The sequence below is a fragment of the Mus caroli genome, unplaced genomic scaffold (assembly GCF_978045245.1).
Source record: "Mus caroli unplaced genomic scaffold, Mus_caroli_1 scaffold_15, whole genome shotgun sequence".
NCBI lineage: Eukaryota > Metazoa > Chordata > Mammalia > Rodentia > Muridae > Mus > Mus caroli.
In genome coordinates, this window is record NW_028227270.1 from 24,443,233 (window position 1) to 24,458,962 (window position 15,730).

The 15,730-nt window shown below is 42.6% G+C and overlaps 1 protein-coding gene across 5 annotated transcripts in view; it reads right to left on the reverse strand.

Annotated features, from left to right (window-relative positions):
• Window positions 1-13,489: 13,489 nt before the first annotated feature.
• Window positions 13,490-15,730, reverse strand: part of Ankrd31 (ankyrin repeat domain 31) — a 154,392-nt gene continuing 152,151 nt past the window's right edge. For 4 of the 5 annotated variants that reach the window (XM_021180851.2, XM_021180850.2, XM_021180848.2 and 1 more), the window contains one exon: window positions 13,490-13,791. In XM_021180851.2, the coding sequence (XP_021036510.1) occupies window positions 13,631-13,791 (161 nt within the window). In that variant the 3' untranslated portion in view covers window positions 13,490-13,630. The remainder of the gene's footprint in view (window positions 13,792-15,730) is intronic. The other variant, XM_021180849.2, reaches the window with a different exon arrangement.

Sequence of the window (15,730 nt, forward strand, 5' to 3'; positions counted from 1 at the left end):
CTTGGAGGAATTCTGATACAACCAGGATCACAGGAAGGACAGGTTCCAGTCAGACATAGCCAGGGCAGGTAGCACTAGAAATAACCAGATGGTGGGAGGCAAGTGTAAGAACATTAGCAACAGAAACCAAGGTTACTTGGCATCATCAGAACCCAATTCTTCCACCATAGCAAGTCCTGGATACCCCCAACACATCGGGAAAGCAAGGTTCAGATCTAAAATCTCTTCTCATGATGACAGAGGACATTAAGAAGGACATAAATAACTCCCTTAAAGAAATACAGGAGAACACAGGTAAACAGCTAGAGCCCTTAAAGAGGAAACACAAAAATCCCTTAAAGAGTTACAGGAAAACATAATCAAACAAGTGAAGGAAAGGAACAAAACCATCCAGAATCTAAAAATAGAACTAGAAACAATAAAGAAATCACAAAGGGAGACAACCCTGGAGTTAGAAAACCTAGGAAAGACACCAGGAGTCATAGATGCAAGCATCACCAACAGAATTCAAGAGATAGAAGTGAGAATCTCAGGGGCAGAAGATACCATAGAAAACATTGACACATCAAAGAAAACGCAAAAAGCAAAAGGCTCCTAACCTAAAACATCCAGGAAATCCAGGATACAATGGGAAGAGCAAACCTAAGGGTAATAGGTGTAGAAGAGAGTGAAGATTCCCAACTTAAAGGGCCAGTAAATATCTTCAACAAAATTATAGAAGAAAACTTCCCTAACCTAAAGAAAGAGGTGCCCATGAACATACAAGAAGCCTACAGAACTCCAAAGAGACTTGACCAGAAAAGAAATTCCTCCTGTCACATAATAATCAAAACACCAAATGTACTAAACAAAGAAAGAATTTTAAAAGCAGTAAGGGGAAAAGGTCAAGTAACATATAAAGGCAGACCTATCAGAATTACACCAGACTTCTCACCAGAGACTATGAAAGCCAGAAGATCCTGGGCAGATGTCATACAGACCCTAAGAGAAAATAAATGCCAGCCCAGGCTACTATATCCAGCAAAACTCTCATTCACCATAGATGGAGAAAACAAGATAGTCCATAACAAAACCAAATCTACACAATATCTTTCCACAAATCCAGGCCTACAAAGGATAATAGATGGAAAACACCAATACTTGGAGTGAAACTACACCCTAGGAGAAGCAAGAAAGTAATCTTTCAACAAACCCACACAAACATAATTCCACCTCTAACAAAAAAATTAACAGGAAGTAACAATCACTTTTCCTTAATATCTCTTAATATGAAAATTATTATTACCTAATTGATTGAAATTCAAAAATATGAGGAATTAGAAATTTGTCGGCTGTCATCCCGTGGTCTCTCTAATTTGGTAATGGGAGAGATAGGTCCAATATTGTACAATCCATATTCACTTTCTGCTTGTTACTACATGACAGTGTCTTGCTGTGTGCCACATAATGGTCTTGAAATCATGCTTCTCCTATCTCAGCCTCTCTATTATTAGGATTGTTTATTTGATGTTTTTACACTATTCTATGGTTTTTAGAACAGCTTACATATTTCAAAATTATTTATACAGCCAAAAGAAGCATAGACAATTAATTTGGGAGGTGGCTTGTAAGAGAACAACAAAGAGTGAGACTGAAGGCTTTGCTTCATATTTATAATTACTGTATCAATTTTGCAGAAGAGGACTTTATAAGTTACTCTTATTCTGAGATGAGTGCTTTTCAAAATCTTCACAGCCAATGAACCAGAATCTTACCCTCACCTAACGTCTGTGCCTCCCTCCAAGCAGAACCATTGTTCACTGAAATAGTTGATGAATGGCTTCATGGACAGACCATCTTAATACACACACCATTTCTTAAATGAATGTAACATATTCCCTGTGGGCTGAGAATGACGACAATCACTGAAGTCAAATAGCTTTGACCATAGCAGGAAATGTGTTTCCAAAAATCGTGCCTACAATTCATTCCTTAGTGCAGCAGAACTGTCAACTCTTAGTTTATCTACTATGGAGGTAAAATCCTTTGGTGATGTGAGGGACATTCAAGTACAGCCTTATTACAGTGAACTCCAATGTCCAAAAACTGTTCTTATTTTGTGTTTGTACCAAAGTAAGAGCCAAGATTTTAAGCTCTACTAAAAACAAAACAAAACAAAAATATTTCTTGGAAGGGAACATATAGATTTTCCCCTACATTTTTGGTGGTAAATATCTTTTCTTTTTCAGATTTATTTATTTATGATTACACTGTAGTTTTTTTTTAGACACACCAGAACAGGACATTGGATCCCATTAGAGATAGTTGTGAGCTACCATATGGTAGCTGGGAATTGAACTCAGGTCCTCTCAAAGACTAATCAGTGCTTTTAACCATTGACCCACCTCTCTAGCCTATTATATCTCTCTTACATGCCCTTTTTTTGTACTTTTATTAGCATAAACTTATAAACATGACTTTTATTTTTAAAAAAGTGTGCAAGTATCTTCATGCCCATTTTACAAACTTATTGAGAGGCAAGTAGGGGATGGCTTTGCCCACATCTGCTTCCCAGTGGGAAGGTGTCATTAAATTAGCTCCATAATTCACCTTTCCAAATTGGCATCATCTATGCATGAGTTGGAGAAGAAAACCAATTCTTGGAATCATCCTCCATGCTGTGCACTGTTCTAAGGATTAATGCTGTTTAAATAGATCCCCACAGACTTATGAAGGGGAAAGGACTAGCTTTATTCTGATTTTTCGAATGAGAAGTGGGATGGGGTGGGGTGGGGGCAGGTGTCAGGAAGAGGAGGGCCAGAATGTAGACTTTGTGGTCTGTTGTGCGTGTGCCCTTCACCACAGAAGAACCTAGCCCAACAGGTCTGGAATTCACAGGAACTAGCAGCCATCATGAGCCCCAGCTCAAGCCAAGGGAGCCTCCAGTTATCGCAGCAAGGCAGACTAGGAAACACCCACACTTTCTCTCCTACATATGTCTGCTTTATTATTTTGAACATATCAAAATGGATATCCACTTACTCCATTTCCTCAGTTGAGGCTCCTCCTCTGTAGGAATGTCAAGTTGACAATCAAAACTAGCCATCAAACTTTTAGAAAACATCTTCAACCTCATGTTCTTGGATCATTATTATCTCTACTCAGATTATGCCTGCCCAGTGTTATCTTTCTCTCCATCAATGGCTGTCAGCGACTGTCCTTGTTTTCTTAAAGCCATGCAGTTTCTCCTTAAAGTAGATCTTCTTAAAGTAAGTTGCTCAAGACTAGATTGTGATCCTCCAAGGAACATCCCTTCAGTATGGTTTTCATATGCAGCATCCCTACAAATGAGGTGCCTTAACAATCCACAAGTGTTTTATAGGCAGGGGTGTGACTCCTCTGAAGGTTCTAGGTGGAGAATCCTCTACCTCCTCCCGGTGGCCAGGAATCCTTTCCCGTGCATCACTTCTACAGTGCCTCCACTGTATTCTGGCCTTCTTTCCTGTTTCTTTTCTTTTCTTTTCTTTTCTTTTCTTTTCTTTTCTTTTCTTTTCTTTTCTTTTCTTTTCTCTTCTCTTCTCTTCTCTTCTCTTCTCTTCTCTTCTCTTCTCTTCTCTTCTCTTCTCTTCTCTTCTCTCCTCTCCTCTCCTCTTCTCTTCTCTCTCTCTTTCTTTCTTTCTTTCTTTTTGTTTTTGTTTTTTGTCTTTTGTTTTTTTTGTGTTTTTTCGAGACAGGGTTTCTCTATATAGCCCTGGTTGTCCTGGAACTCACTTTGTAGACCAGGCTGGCCTCGAACTCAGAAATCCACCTGCCTCTGCCTCCCGAGTGCTGGGATTAAAGGTGTGCTCCACCACGCCTGGCTCTTCTTTCCTGTTTCTTCTGTTTCCAAATTCCTCTTTGTTTTAAGGGTAGCAGGCATTGGATTTAGAGCCCACTCTAATCCAATATGAGCCCATGTTAACTGGATTGTATCTGTGCAGGTTCTCTTTCCAAGTGATGGTCCACTTACAGGGTTCAAGTGGCCTTGAAGTTGCGGAAAATAATAACCTGTTACAATTCCCAAAAGTCAGTTCATTATATATACATTATATATATATGTATATATATATATATATATATGCATGAGCTGAGGATGCAAACAGTTATAAATTGAGGTGCCTGCTGCCTTTAAAGAAACTCTGGCTAAAATTTAGGCCTTATGCTAAACATAAATAACCAAGAAAGGAATATTAATAGCCAAGGAACTGGGGCCAAATGACCATCCATGGGCCAAATAACAGCTGTGGGACAGTGGCTAGGGATACCACCAGGTAATGTCATTCTAAAGCAGTAGTGGTCCAAGCATATCCTTGAAGGAAAGAAGCAAAACAGTCAATGGAGGCAAGGATACTGATGTTTTGTAAAACTTGGTATGATGTAGCAGCAGGATGCCTTAGCGGCCTCATGATGACGGACTCCCCCTTCCCGGCCCCATCCCCAGGTACCAGCCATATGATGGGTCTAGTATAAAATGAAGTTTATTTGGGGCATGAGAAGGGGATTGAGAAGAGAGTAGAGGTAGAGAAAGAGAGGGGACAGAGAAGAACAGAGAAAGAGAGAGGCCAGTCTTTTTTTTTAATATAGCAAACCAGGCTCTCTTACTTGGCTGTTGCTAGGTAACTGTTGGGCGGAGCCTAGAACCACTAACATGCTATAACGCACATGCCTGTCAGCATCCCACACCTGAAGTGTCCCCAGAAGGCAGAGGCTGATGGAATGCAAGTATTTACCATGCCACAACAGCACATCATACAAAGCATTTGGTGTCAGGTCCAAAGGACCTTCCAATCCCACACACTCCAAAAGGCAGGTGGAGTGTCCAGGAATGAGCTCAGCCTGGACTGTAGGGTTTCTGGTGGCTGTGAAGCCAGTTTCTGTCTACCAAAGGGAGTCATTCCCGTTACCTCTAGCAAAAGGGAATGTGGCTCTCCAGTTAGCATACAGCTGAGGTGCCTACCAGCAAATCAAGGCCCATGCCAGCCTCCAGGCTTCCTAGTCTTTATGCACAAGGACTTGTTCTACTTTTCTTTCTTCTTGTTTTAATTTATTCCTCTCTCAAACAATACATTCAGACCACAGATTCCCTTTCCTCCAACCCCACCCCAACCTCTTCTCTCCCCCAGGTCCACTCCTCCTCCAATTCCCTTCAGAATAAAGCAGGCTTCACGGGGATATTAACTGAACTGGCGTTGTTGTTATGCATTTGAAAGTGCCCTTCCAGCTCAAGGGCTTCTCTCCCACCAGCTACCCACCCCACACCATCATCCTTGCTCTCTCCAGTATGCTGTTCTCAGCTTCTGGTATTCTCACTCTGCTCTCTATTCTTGATCTCTGGCAATTCTCCCTTCTTCCTCATACACTTAGCCCTGGCCCTGCCCAATCTACCTTCTCTGCTCTGGACTCTTCCAGATGTCTCCAGATGTTCTCTCGTATTTATAATAAAACCTCTAAGCTTATCAAGGAGTGGGATGTCCGCAGGGTTTTTGTGTGTGTGTGTGTGTGTGTGTGTGTGTGCATCCCCTTGTATACATTAAGCATACACTTTACCCTTTGGGCTGAGAGTGCAGCTCAGTGGTAGAGCGTTTGCTTAGACTCACAAGGCTGTGGGTTCAATCCCTAGGATTGGGGTAAAAGTACCCTCAATACTTTGATCTTTCAGAATGTCCTGAGAGAATACCATGCCTTATGATGGAGTACCCTGAAACTTAAAGGAGTTTCATACTTGGTTGAATCACTGATTGGTCATAGAGTTAGTATGTGACACCATTCTGGAGACTGCTTGTTCAGGAACCCTGCCATGCCTCCCTGCCCACACAGAATGACGTTGCTTTTCCACCACTGCTCTGCTCTCCCTCTGAGGAAAGCACCTGAGGAAAACACAGCCTCCTTAAAGTGATAGCAGTTCCAGCTGAGAAATGACTGGGCCTTCACCTGAATAGGCTTCACCTGAGCGTACCGGAGAACCTCCATTGGCCTTCCGAGCCTTAATAGGATCCTTTCGCAGAATTTAGGGAGTTACCTTAAGGGGCTGAAGGCACCCAGAGACATGGGTTAGAACAGGAGCATGAAGGATAAGACAATAAGTACCTTTCGGTAGTTCCACGTGATCTTTCTGAATCTCCAGAGCACCATCAGAGAGAGGATCACCATGTCTTGTAATCAAGGGTTCCAAGGCTCAAAGGAGTTAGCTGACTAACCCCGCTTGGATAATCAGGTCAGTCAGCTCAGAGCTGGTATGAAACATACTGGTCTGGACAATCCTTGCTCAGGACCCCTCTACCTGTCAGGATGGTAAGTCCCCCAGAATTCAGTGTCTAACCTAACCAAGGTGAAGTAGCACTTATACAGCCAGATCTTGGCAAAGTTTGAAGATTTTGTGGGGTGAGAATCTGTAACTATGACAAGCAGCTATAGGTAAGCAGAAAGTCTAGCCTTAGGCTGAGAGTCTCATATATGTTTTTATGTTTTCCTGGATTTTCCTTTATTTAGTGAGCTCAGCAACAAGCTGATGGAACATTTTATCAAAGAAACTGACACAGTCGGAAACTCTAAGTCCCTTCTGGGGAGGTGTAGGGGCGACTCCAGTGGGGGCTGGTAGGCCTTACCCTTTTTTGGATAGAGGGGCTTCGTTCAAACCATTCTACTTGGCTTCTAAAGGACAAGAACTCTATTTGGTTAGAGGTTCTTTGGATTTGCACTGTTAAGTGTCTTGCAAATCTGGCCAATATTTTCTACAACTATTTTATCACCAGCATATTTCTTTTGGGGACACACACACAATTTTGTTTGTTCTGTTGGCTCATTTCACAGGAGTTATTGTGCCGGCCGAGGTGCACAGGGAAGCTCTGCTGTGCAATGATAAGTGACTATGATAAGTTGCTTACCACTAGCCTTAACACTTAACTTGCCTTATCACTTCCTTGCCTTCAGCTTTGAAGCACGCGACCCAACTTCATATCTCGGACAAACTGTCAAGACGTCATGGAACTTTAAGGTGTCCTGTACTGAAAACACAAATATCAACTGCTTTTGCCACTTACAAATAATTTATTGACATTATAGCATCTTAAGGGTGCACCTGCTGGTCTTCCCTTAAAACTCTAAGAAAAGGAGGGCTGGGCTTATAGCATAGTTGACAAGAGTGTTTACTGGCACACACCCCAGCACCACATACATGGGGGTGCTGTGGCACCTGTGTAATGTCAGCATTTGGGTGGTGATTTCAAGGTCCGCCTAACTCAAAAGCAAAACAAAAAACTCTTGGTAAAGTAGTAACAAATGAAAGAATATAAACTTACAGATGTGTCTGAGGGATTTAGTAGTTAACCACAGTCCCTGCACTCAGAGATTAAATGAAGTCAGGCAAGTTGACTTGGCATGGCCTCCAATTCTGATCCTCCTATTTAGGTGGTAAAGGAATTAATTAAGCCACGGTTTCAGATGGATGAAATCACAGTTCTTGGCTTTTCTATATGCTTAAGAATAAGGTTCCTCCTGTAAAATAGGCTTTAACAAGCACTATGTAAACAGGAAAAAGCAAAGCAACAACAACAAAAAACAGGACCAGAATCCGAAAATACGTAGCTGTTAGCTAAGTGCTGTTAGCTCACAATAGATAAAAAAAAATCCAAGTCTCTTGCAAGCCATGGCCCCTGGGCTCATGTAATCATTCAAAAGAGCAAGACAGCTCATATTTAGCGCCTTCTCAGACAGAAAAATAACGAACCTCAAGAGTAGATACCACCGTGTCTGTATTAGACCTGGTCAGCTGGACTGCTGCATCCCCTTGGCTTCCAGGGATATTCCGTCTGCCCTACCGCAGTGAGCTACCTACACATTCTTTAAAATGTGTAGGTAGCAGGAGCCTGAGGCACCATCATGAGGCTGACAGCGTTCCAATATCTTAATATACATTTTGAAGTAGATAACCAGCTAAGAGAGAAAAAAAAAAAAGTGAGCTCCAAAGCCAGACTCCCAGTTTTGATTTCTCTATCTACCACTTGGTAGCTGCTCTGTAACTCTGGACCAAGTTACCTCATCCTTTCCTCAGATCAGTCATCTTAAAATGAATGATAGCTTTTCCTAGTATATCCGGTGTGGTGAGGATTACATGTGTTAATACAGCAGAAATGCCTGTGATAACAACTGGAATGCATTATTAATATAGTAGTTCTCATTCTAGCCCCTTACACATACCACCTACTGTACCTCCCTTCCTTTCGTTCTTCCCTCCCCTTCCTTTTCCTTGCCTGTCTCCTGACTGGCCCTGTGGGTAATTTGTGCAACTGACTGCTCTCCTACGCATGGGCATGTGTTTCTTTCAGCAAATCAAGATAATGCCACTTCTCCAGAGTGATCTACTGGGGAATGGCAGGTGATTCACCGTGGCCAAGGACAAAAAAAAAAAAAGTTCTTTAAGCAATTAAATAAATTTATTTAAATGTAAGAGGAATGCCCACCCCCATGCAGTGGTGGGCACCTGTTGAAGAAACCCAGAGACACTCCAGGGTGGGTAGAAGACACCCAGAGGTACCATGTGTTGCCTCTGAGAGAGGCCCACCCACCAGGAGAGCCACTCCCACGGACATGTATGTGTTGGAGAGCTGTGATAGAAGTGGAATGGTTTGAGCACTATGAAGGGAGACACAGAGGTGGAAAGGAATAGCCTGATGCCAGTATTCTGGGCTGCCTGAGGCCGTGATGAGGTGCCACCTGTGCTGCCACAGAGGGCCATGACTGGTTACATATCCCTGCAGCTGGAGGGGTTTGTGTTGATTTCCATGGCCCATGTTACCACCAAAGGCCATGCAGATATCCCCAGTCTGGGTCATGTTGATGTCTGAGGGCTATGGAGAGATGACCTCATCCCTTGGAGCATGGGAGAGCTGGCCCCAACGTTGTGCGAGCAGAAGGGCTTGCCCCACTCCTCACTGGCTCCAGCACTTAGGGGAATGAGCTGCACACCTCACCTGGGCAGCATAGTAGAGCTGACCCTGGAAGTGTGGGCATGAGAGAGCTGGCCCAGAGGGTGTGAGGATGGGAAAGCTGTCTGAAGCCTTATTCTGGATCAGTGCTGGAGAGCTGGCACTGGTGGCATGGGTACTTGCCTGCCACCACAAACAGGAGCTGTCCCCAGTGTTTACCTGGACAAAGCAGGCCCTGGTGGTTCGGGCAGAGGAGAGCTGGTGGGCTGAAAACCACAGCCATCACCCAGGCTCAGATCCAGGGCCTTAAGTTGGCCCACTCCAACATCCATGCCATCTGTGAACTGCTGGGGCACACAAAGGGGCTGGTCCTGCAGAACCCAGGCTGCAGGATCTCCACGACACTGAACAACAGGATACCTCCGAAGAGGCCCAGCGAGGATCCAGTATTGATAGTGTAGCAGAAGCCAGAGTTTAACCAGACCACCGCAATCAACATTTGCAAGTAAAACTGTTTGGGCAAAAGGGTGTATGTACTGTGTGACACACACTGAGATACCACAGCTTCCACAGTGAGATTTTTTTAAAATGGTTTTTGTTTGTTTGTTTTTAATTTTTGTTTTCTTTTAGGGGCAAGGTTGCAATGGCAGAGTGGATATTGAGAGGGTTGAGGATGAGTGGGCGTGGAGTATATGATACAAAATTCACAAAGAATCAAAACATTTTTAAAAATGTGTTTATATGTGTTTCAGTGTGTGTGCATGAGAGGATGACTTGTGTGTATGTGTTTGAGTGTGTGTGCACACATGTCATGAGAGGATGCCTTGTGTGTATGTGTTTGAGTGTGTGTGCACACATGTCATGAGAGGATGCCTTGTGTGTATGTGTTTGAGTGTGCGCACATGTCATGAGAGGATGCCTTGTGTGTATGTGTTTGAGTGTGTGTGCACACATGTCATGAGAGGATGACTTGTGGTACCCTGTTCTCTCATCCTAAGTCTCTAACTCAGGTTGCCAGGCTTATCGACAAGCACATTTCCCTCCTGAGCCATCTTGCCAGACTGTAACATGACTTTCTTGTGAATGGAGGTGTTCAGGAAGCCACTTCCCCAAAGTGAAGACGTGGACTGGAAGAAAATCATCTCATTTCTAATGATGTTCTTCAGACTGTAACAGCAAAATCATTGTGGAACCCGGAAGAAACAATGGTAGCATTGCTCAGTTGATGTATAGCCATTCCTAAGTTCCTATGTCTTGGCTTATCAAAGCCATACTTAAGCCATTCTAGTAAAATTTTACTAATATTTTCTGTTACTGACCTCAAAGCACAGTATGTAACTGACAGGAAATTATTAAGCACCTACTGTACTTGAGATACTTTATAGGAAATTAGTACTATACAGTCATGAACTGGACTCTTAAGGTTTTTAAAACGCTTCAGGAAGACAAATTATGACAACTAAAACTAGGCAATATAGGAGGTCATATATGAGGGTGGCCTCATATAGAACTATGTTAAACTGTATGAGAACCACAGATGGGCAGCGGAGAGGTGTAGGAGGGAAGAAGTCCTGAATAAAGCTTTAAGCAAATGTGTGCTGCTGACATGGGCGTGGCCGTGTCAAGGACCCCAGAGCCCACCAACCATGGAAAAATGACAAAGCCTCCCTGCCACCTGGGGGTGAGGGTCAGAAGGAAATGGCAGAGACTGTGTACCACATTGGGCATAGCTTGAACATATATCACCTCAAAGTCCCTCCCCTACAGTGACATGTTTCTCCAACAAGGTCCTGTCTCCTAATAGTGCCAGTCCTTATGGGCCAGGCATTCAAATACAAGTCTATGAGAGCCATACTTATCCAAACCACCAGCACACCAAGAAACCCCACCTCCTTGTCCGGCTCTGCAATAGCCCCGCCTCGCTGTTCAACTCTATACAATAAACATGCGGAGCTGCTTGGGTGCTGAAACTTTTCCAGCTGAGAGCCCAGATCACCAGATCCCAGCTTTTCTGTATTTCTTTATTCACTCATCATTCTCAGTTAGATCCAAGTCCCAGGAGCCATGATGGATGAAGTAGAGAGGGAATGTTATAGGTAGGGAAATAGTGTAAAGACAGGAGAGGGGTGACTGGTTGTATTCATTTGCTAGGGTCACCATACTGAAAACCCCACATACCAGGTGACTTTAAACAAGAGACATCCATTTCCTAAGATCCTGGCATACACTCAGTGTCACTGTGGCTTACTCCCTGCTGCAGCTACTTGTTTGTAGATGACTGCCTATTACTGTACTCTTACATCTCATGTCCCTATGTGTCCAAGCCTCCTCTTTTCTGATTCAGGAAAACTGAATCATATAGAGCCTGCTGCTTTAATGACTTTATCTTGACTTAACCAAGGCCTTTATCTTCCTTTAAAGGTCCTATCTTCCAAATACACTCACAATTTAAGAATTAGAGATTAGGGACTTAACACATGATTTTTTAAGGGACATGATTCAGTTCATAACAGGGACCAAAAAATACGTTTAAGAGTTATACGAGATTATTGGCAGATGAAACTGGAAGATTAGGACTAGACAGATAATTAAAAATTCTGGCCTAGATTTTCTTGTGAGGAATCTACCAGAGCAGACCAATTGGACATGGGCTCACACCAACAAAAAGCCTTTATTAGCCAGCCTGTGACTACGCTGGATGCTTGGGACCAGCGTGCAGTCCCAAGCCTTTCTCAGGGTGGGCTTTTAAGCACAAATCCACATCCTGCCTTGACATATCTCAGTTAGCAGGAACAGTTAGTCAGAAGTTAAAGTTCAGAAGCCATAAAGCAAGGTTAGTACATGTCGGGGCTTTTTGAGAGTATGGACTTTGCATGGATTATGTCTTTGTTTTAGTTTTGGCAGATGCTGCTACCTATGCACTGGGTTCCAAGGCCTGATGGGACTTCTATCACACTGTTGGTCCTGTTAAGGTCCGGGAACCTGTTGCAGTTTCACTTCTGTAAGTAGCAAAGGGGACAGTGTAGATATTTAAGAATGATTAGGCAGTAGTATTCCACATTGCTCAATCAACAAATAAGCTACAGTAAGAGGAACTGGCTAAAACTGCTGTTGTATCATCAGTCTACACTGGTCCTGAGGGCTGAACTGAAGAGAATGAAGGACTCAGGCCAATGGATCATAAAAATACTTGCATATTAATGCTGGTAAATGGATTTAAGTAAAAATAGTAATACTAAGGAAATTATGTCAGTCTCAGGAAGACAAATACCATGTTTTCTCTTATGAATAGTTCCTATATTTTAAATAGGTAAAATCATGTATGTATATATGAAACTAGAGGCAAGGCTGTCTAGGAAAAAGGAGACTAATGGGAGAGGGGAAATGGAAGAATGGGAAAAGAGGTGCATAAGAGGGAATATACTCAATGTGCAATATATACTTGTACGAAAATATCCTCATGTAATACAACACCGCATATTACAGTGAATACATGCAGTGAATCTTTGAAAACCAGTTTCACAGAAAGGACACAAAGGTCAAGTAGATTGGATCAATGGACATTCTTCAAGGTCCTGTGTGTGGCTGAGGGTCAGAAGCTTAAAAGGTTCACTGAGAACCCAGAATAGACGAGAATCTTATAAATACCCACACTGCCCAGAGATCTTCGAGAAGAGCCATGGCAGAGCAGCTCTCTCCAGCTCTGGTCAGAACAGCCTTCCTTTCTTCTCAACTGCCCAGATCTGTAACCCTGGCACCCCAGAGTCAGCTTTCAACTGTATATTCTAGAGATATTTTCTAAGTATTTTATACATTTGAAGACATCCACATACTCAAAGCCAATACCACATTCCCTCCACAGAAAATGTTCTACTGATTAAAAATGCTAAATTATTACTTTATGTGTATTGGTGATTTGTCTACATGCATGCCTGTGCGTATACATGCCCAGTGCCTACAGAGGCCAGAAGAGGGCACTGGGCTTCCTGGAACTGGAGTTCTATAGAGGGTTGTGAGCTGCACATGGAAGCTAGGACTGCTGAACCATGTCTCCTGCCTCCTAGTGATTTTTATTGACATTTCACTTTCTACACAAGGACAGACAAGTGATAGAAGAAGAATGTGAGGCCAAAGCTTACTTGGGACTCAGAGATAATGAAGGATAAGAATAATTCGGTTACCAAAACATTAAGGAGTTTGAGAAAACCAGTGAAGCTCTTATAAATGCTCGTGACAGTGTATTAGTAAAAGTTCAACTTTCGAAAGCAGTCATCCCCAGTCAACACTTGGTTAGCGGTTTGTTCTAAGATTTAACACTACCTATACTAACCTTATATAAAACTTTAAATTTCCGTTGTAATTTACATTTTGCTTTTAAGCTACATGTTAGAGTAAAATGGGGGAACACACTCCAGGGACTCTCCGGGGATCTTCCCTGCTACTTGTTTATGCGTGTCTTCACTTCCCTAACAGGAACTGTCACTCATACACAGGCAGAAATGCTGAATGCAAGATTAGTTTTACATTTATGACAATAAAAGCAAAAGCAGGAGACTCAATACGGTTTTATTCAGAAATGCCTTGATTTCAGAGGCAAAAAAGCACTAAACTGACCATAACAGTTAGAGTGCAGGTTAAGGTATGCCCACCATACGAGCTGGAGATTATAAGAACAAATGCTAACTAAGCTACCAAGAAAGCAGAGCTTCAGAATGTAAGTGTCCCACATAGAACTTCCAATGCTGCTCCATTACATGGCATGGCAGAAGCTCCTGGTTGCTGATTTGAAGTATCTCTTTTATCTGTAGATAATGAGGGATGGTTTGCATCGACTCTCTGGAAGTACCTGCTAAAACATGCATCAAAATTAAAACAAGCCTTTTATAATGCAAGATTTAAACATAGTCATTTCATATCCTAGGATCCAGTCAGTCTGTATCAGAGCATACGTGATAGGTTTTCTGACCAGGCACATTCATCACTTTCTGTGCCTGAGACAAACCTATAGACCAAGAACTGGCTGACTTTTGAGAGAGAGAGACACACACAGAGCTGGTGGGACGGGGGTAGAAAACTCCCTCTCCCCATGCTCCCCAACCCACCCACACCTGCTTCCTGGTCCTGGAATTTCCCTACACTGGGAAATTCCACTTAGAGCCTTTATAGGACCAAGGGCCTCTCCTCCCATTGATGACTGACTAGGCCATCCTCTGCTACATATGCAGCTGGAGCCATGAGTCCTACCATGTGTACTCTTTGGTTGGTGGTTTAGTCCCTGAGAACTCTGGGGGTACTGGTTAGTTCATTTGTTGTTCCTTCTATGGGGCTGCAAACCCCTTCAGCTCCTTGGGTCCTTTCTCTAGCTCCTTCATTGGAGACCCTGTGCTCCGTCCAATGGTAGGCTATGAGGATCCACCTCTGTATTTGTCAGGCACTGGTGGAGCCTCTCTGGAGAGAGCTATATCAGGCTCCTGTCAGCAAGCACTTGTTGGCATCTGCCATAGTGCCCGGGTTTGGTGGTTGTTTATGGGATGGATCCCCAGGTGGGGCAGTCTCAGGATGGTAATTCCTTCAGTCTCTGCTCCACACTTTGTAACTCCTTCCATGGGTATTTCGTTCCCTCTGACATACCTATTTATTAAGGTCATCGAACTAAGTACAGTTTTAAAACAGAGTCCTTGGGATCATATTCATGCTTACGTTAATTTACTCATATATTCAGTGGATATTATTCAGTGAATATTTATTGGAAGCTTTGGTATGGTGGACATTGGGGACTGCAAGAAATAAGACCTATAAACATCTGAATTCAAAGATCTCTTCAATCTCTTAGAAGTATAAAAGCAATTATTTGTAGGGAATGATAGGTATAAGGTCTAACATTCTATTTACAGTGTTAAGATCTATGTACACTTCTAAAAGGTACAAAACAGTCTCAGCTTTCCCTCTACCAGATTTTACTTTCTTTTTGTAAAAAAATATTTATTTATTTTATGTGTATGAATATACTTCTTCAGACACAACAGAAAAGGGCATCAGACCCCATTACAGGTGGTTGTGAGCTACCATGTGGTTGCTGGAAATTGAACTTAGGACCTCTGGAGAGCAGTCAGTGCTCTTAACCTCGGAGCTATTATCTCTCCAGCCCAGATTTTCTTTTCTTTTAAAAATATTTATTTATTATTATAAATAAGTACAGTGTAGTTGTCTTCAGATGCACCAGAAGAGGGCATCAGATCTCATAACAGGTGGTTATGAGCCACCATGTGGTTGCTGGGATTGGAACTTAGGACTTTTAGAAGAGCCATCTCACCAGCCCCCAGATTTTATTTTCTTAAACACCAATTTACTTGGCTTTTTATACTGAGTCATGGAAGAAACAGACTTTTAAACTTAAAGGGAAGGAACATTACTAACTTTTCCTAGATTAGATATTGCTGTACTCATACCTAAATACATGGCCTTCCTATTAGTAACAAGTATAAATTGCTCTTTCCAAATTCCCCCTTTCTGCCTCTCTCCAAAAAACACTCTTCAAAGACTTGTCACTGGAAACACAGGAGAACAGATTTTGTTTCTGATCTGGGGTGGGCTCATGAAGTCCCCACAGGGTTGGTCTGGTCTTCTCCAGTGTCAGAGTCCTGTCCTTATTTTCTAACTTATTGTGATATGAAAGGAAGGAGAAAGACTCTCTCATGAATGCTTTTCTTGTAGTTGGGTTAAAGTGTTTCATATTTTTCTAATTTATACTGTTAGCTACCATGAAACATGAACACAAGAATCCTAAT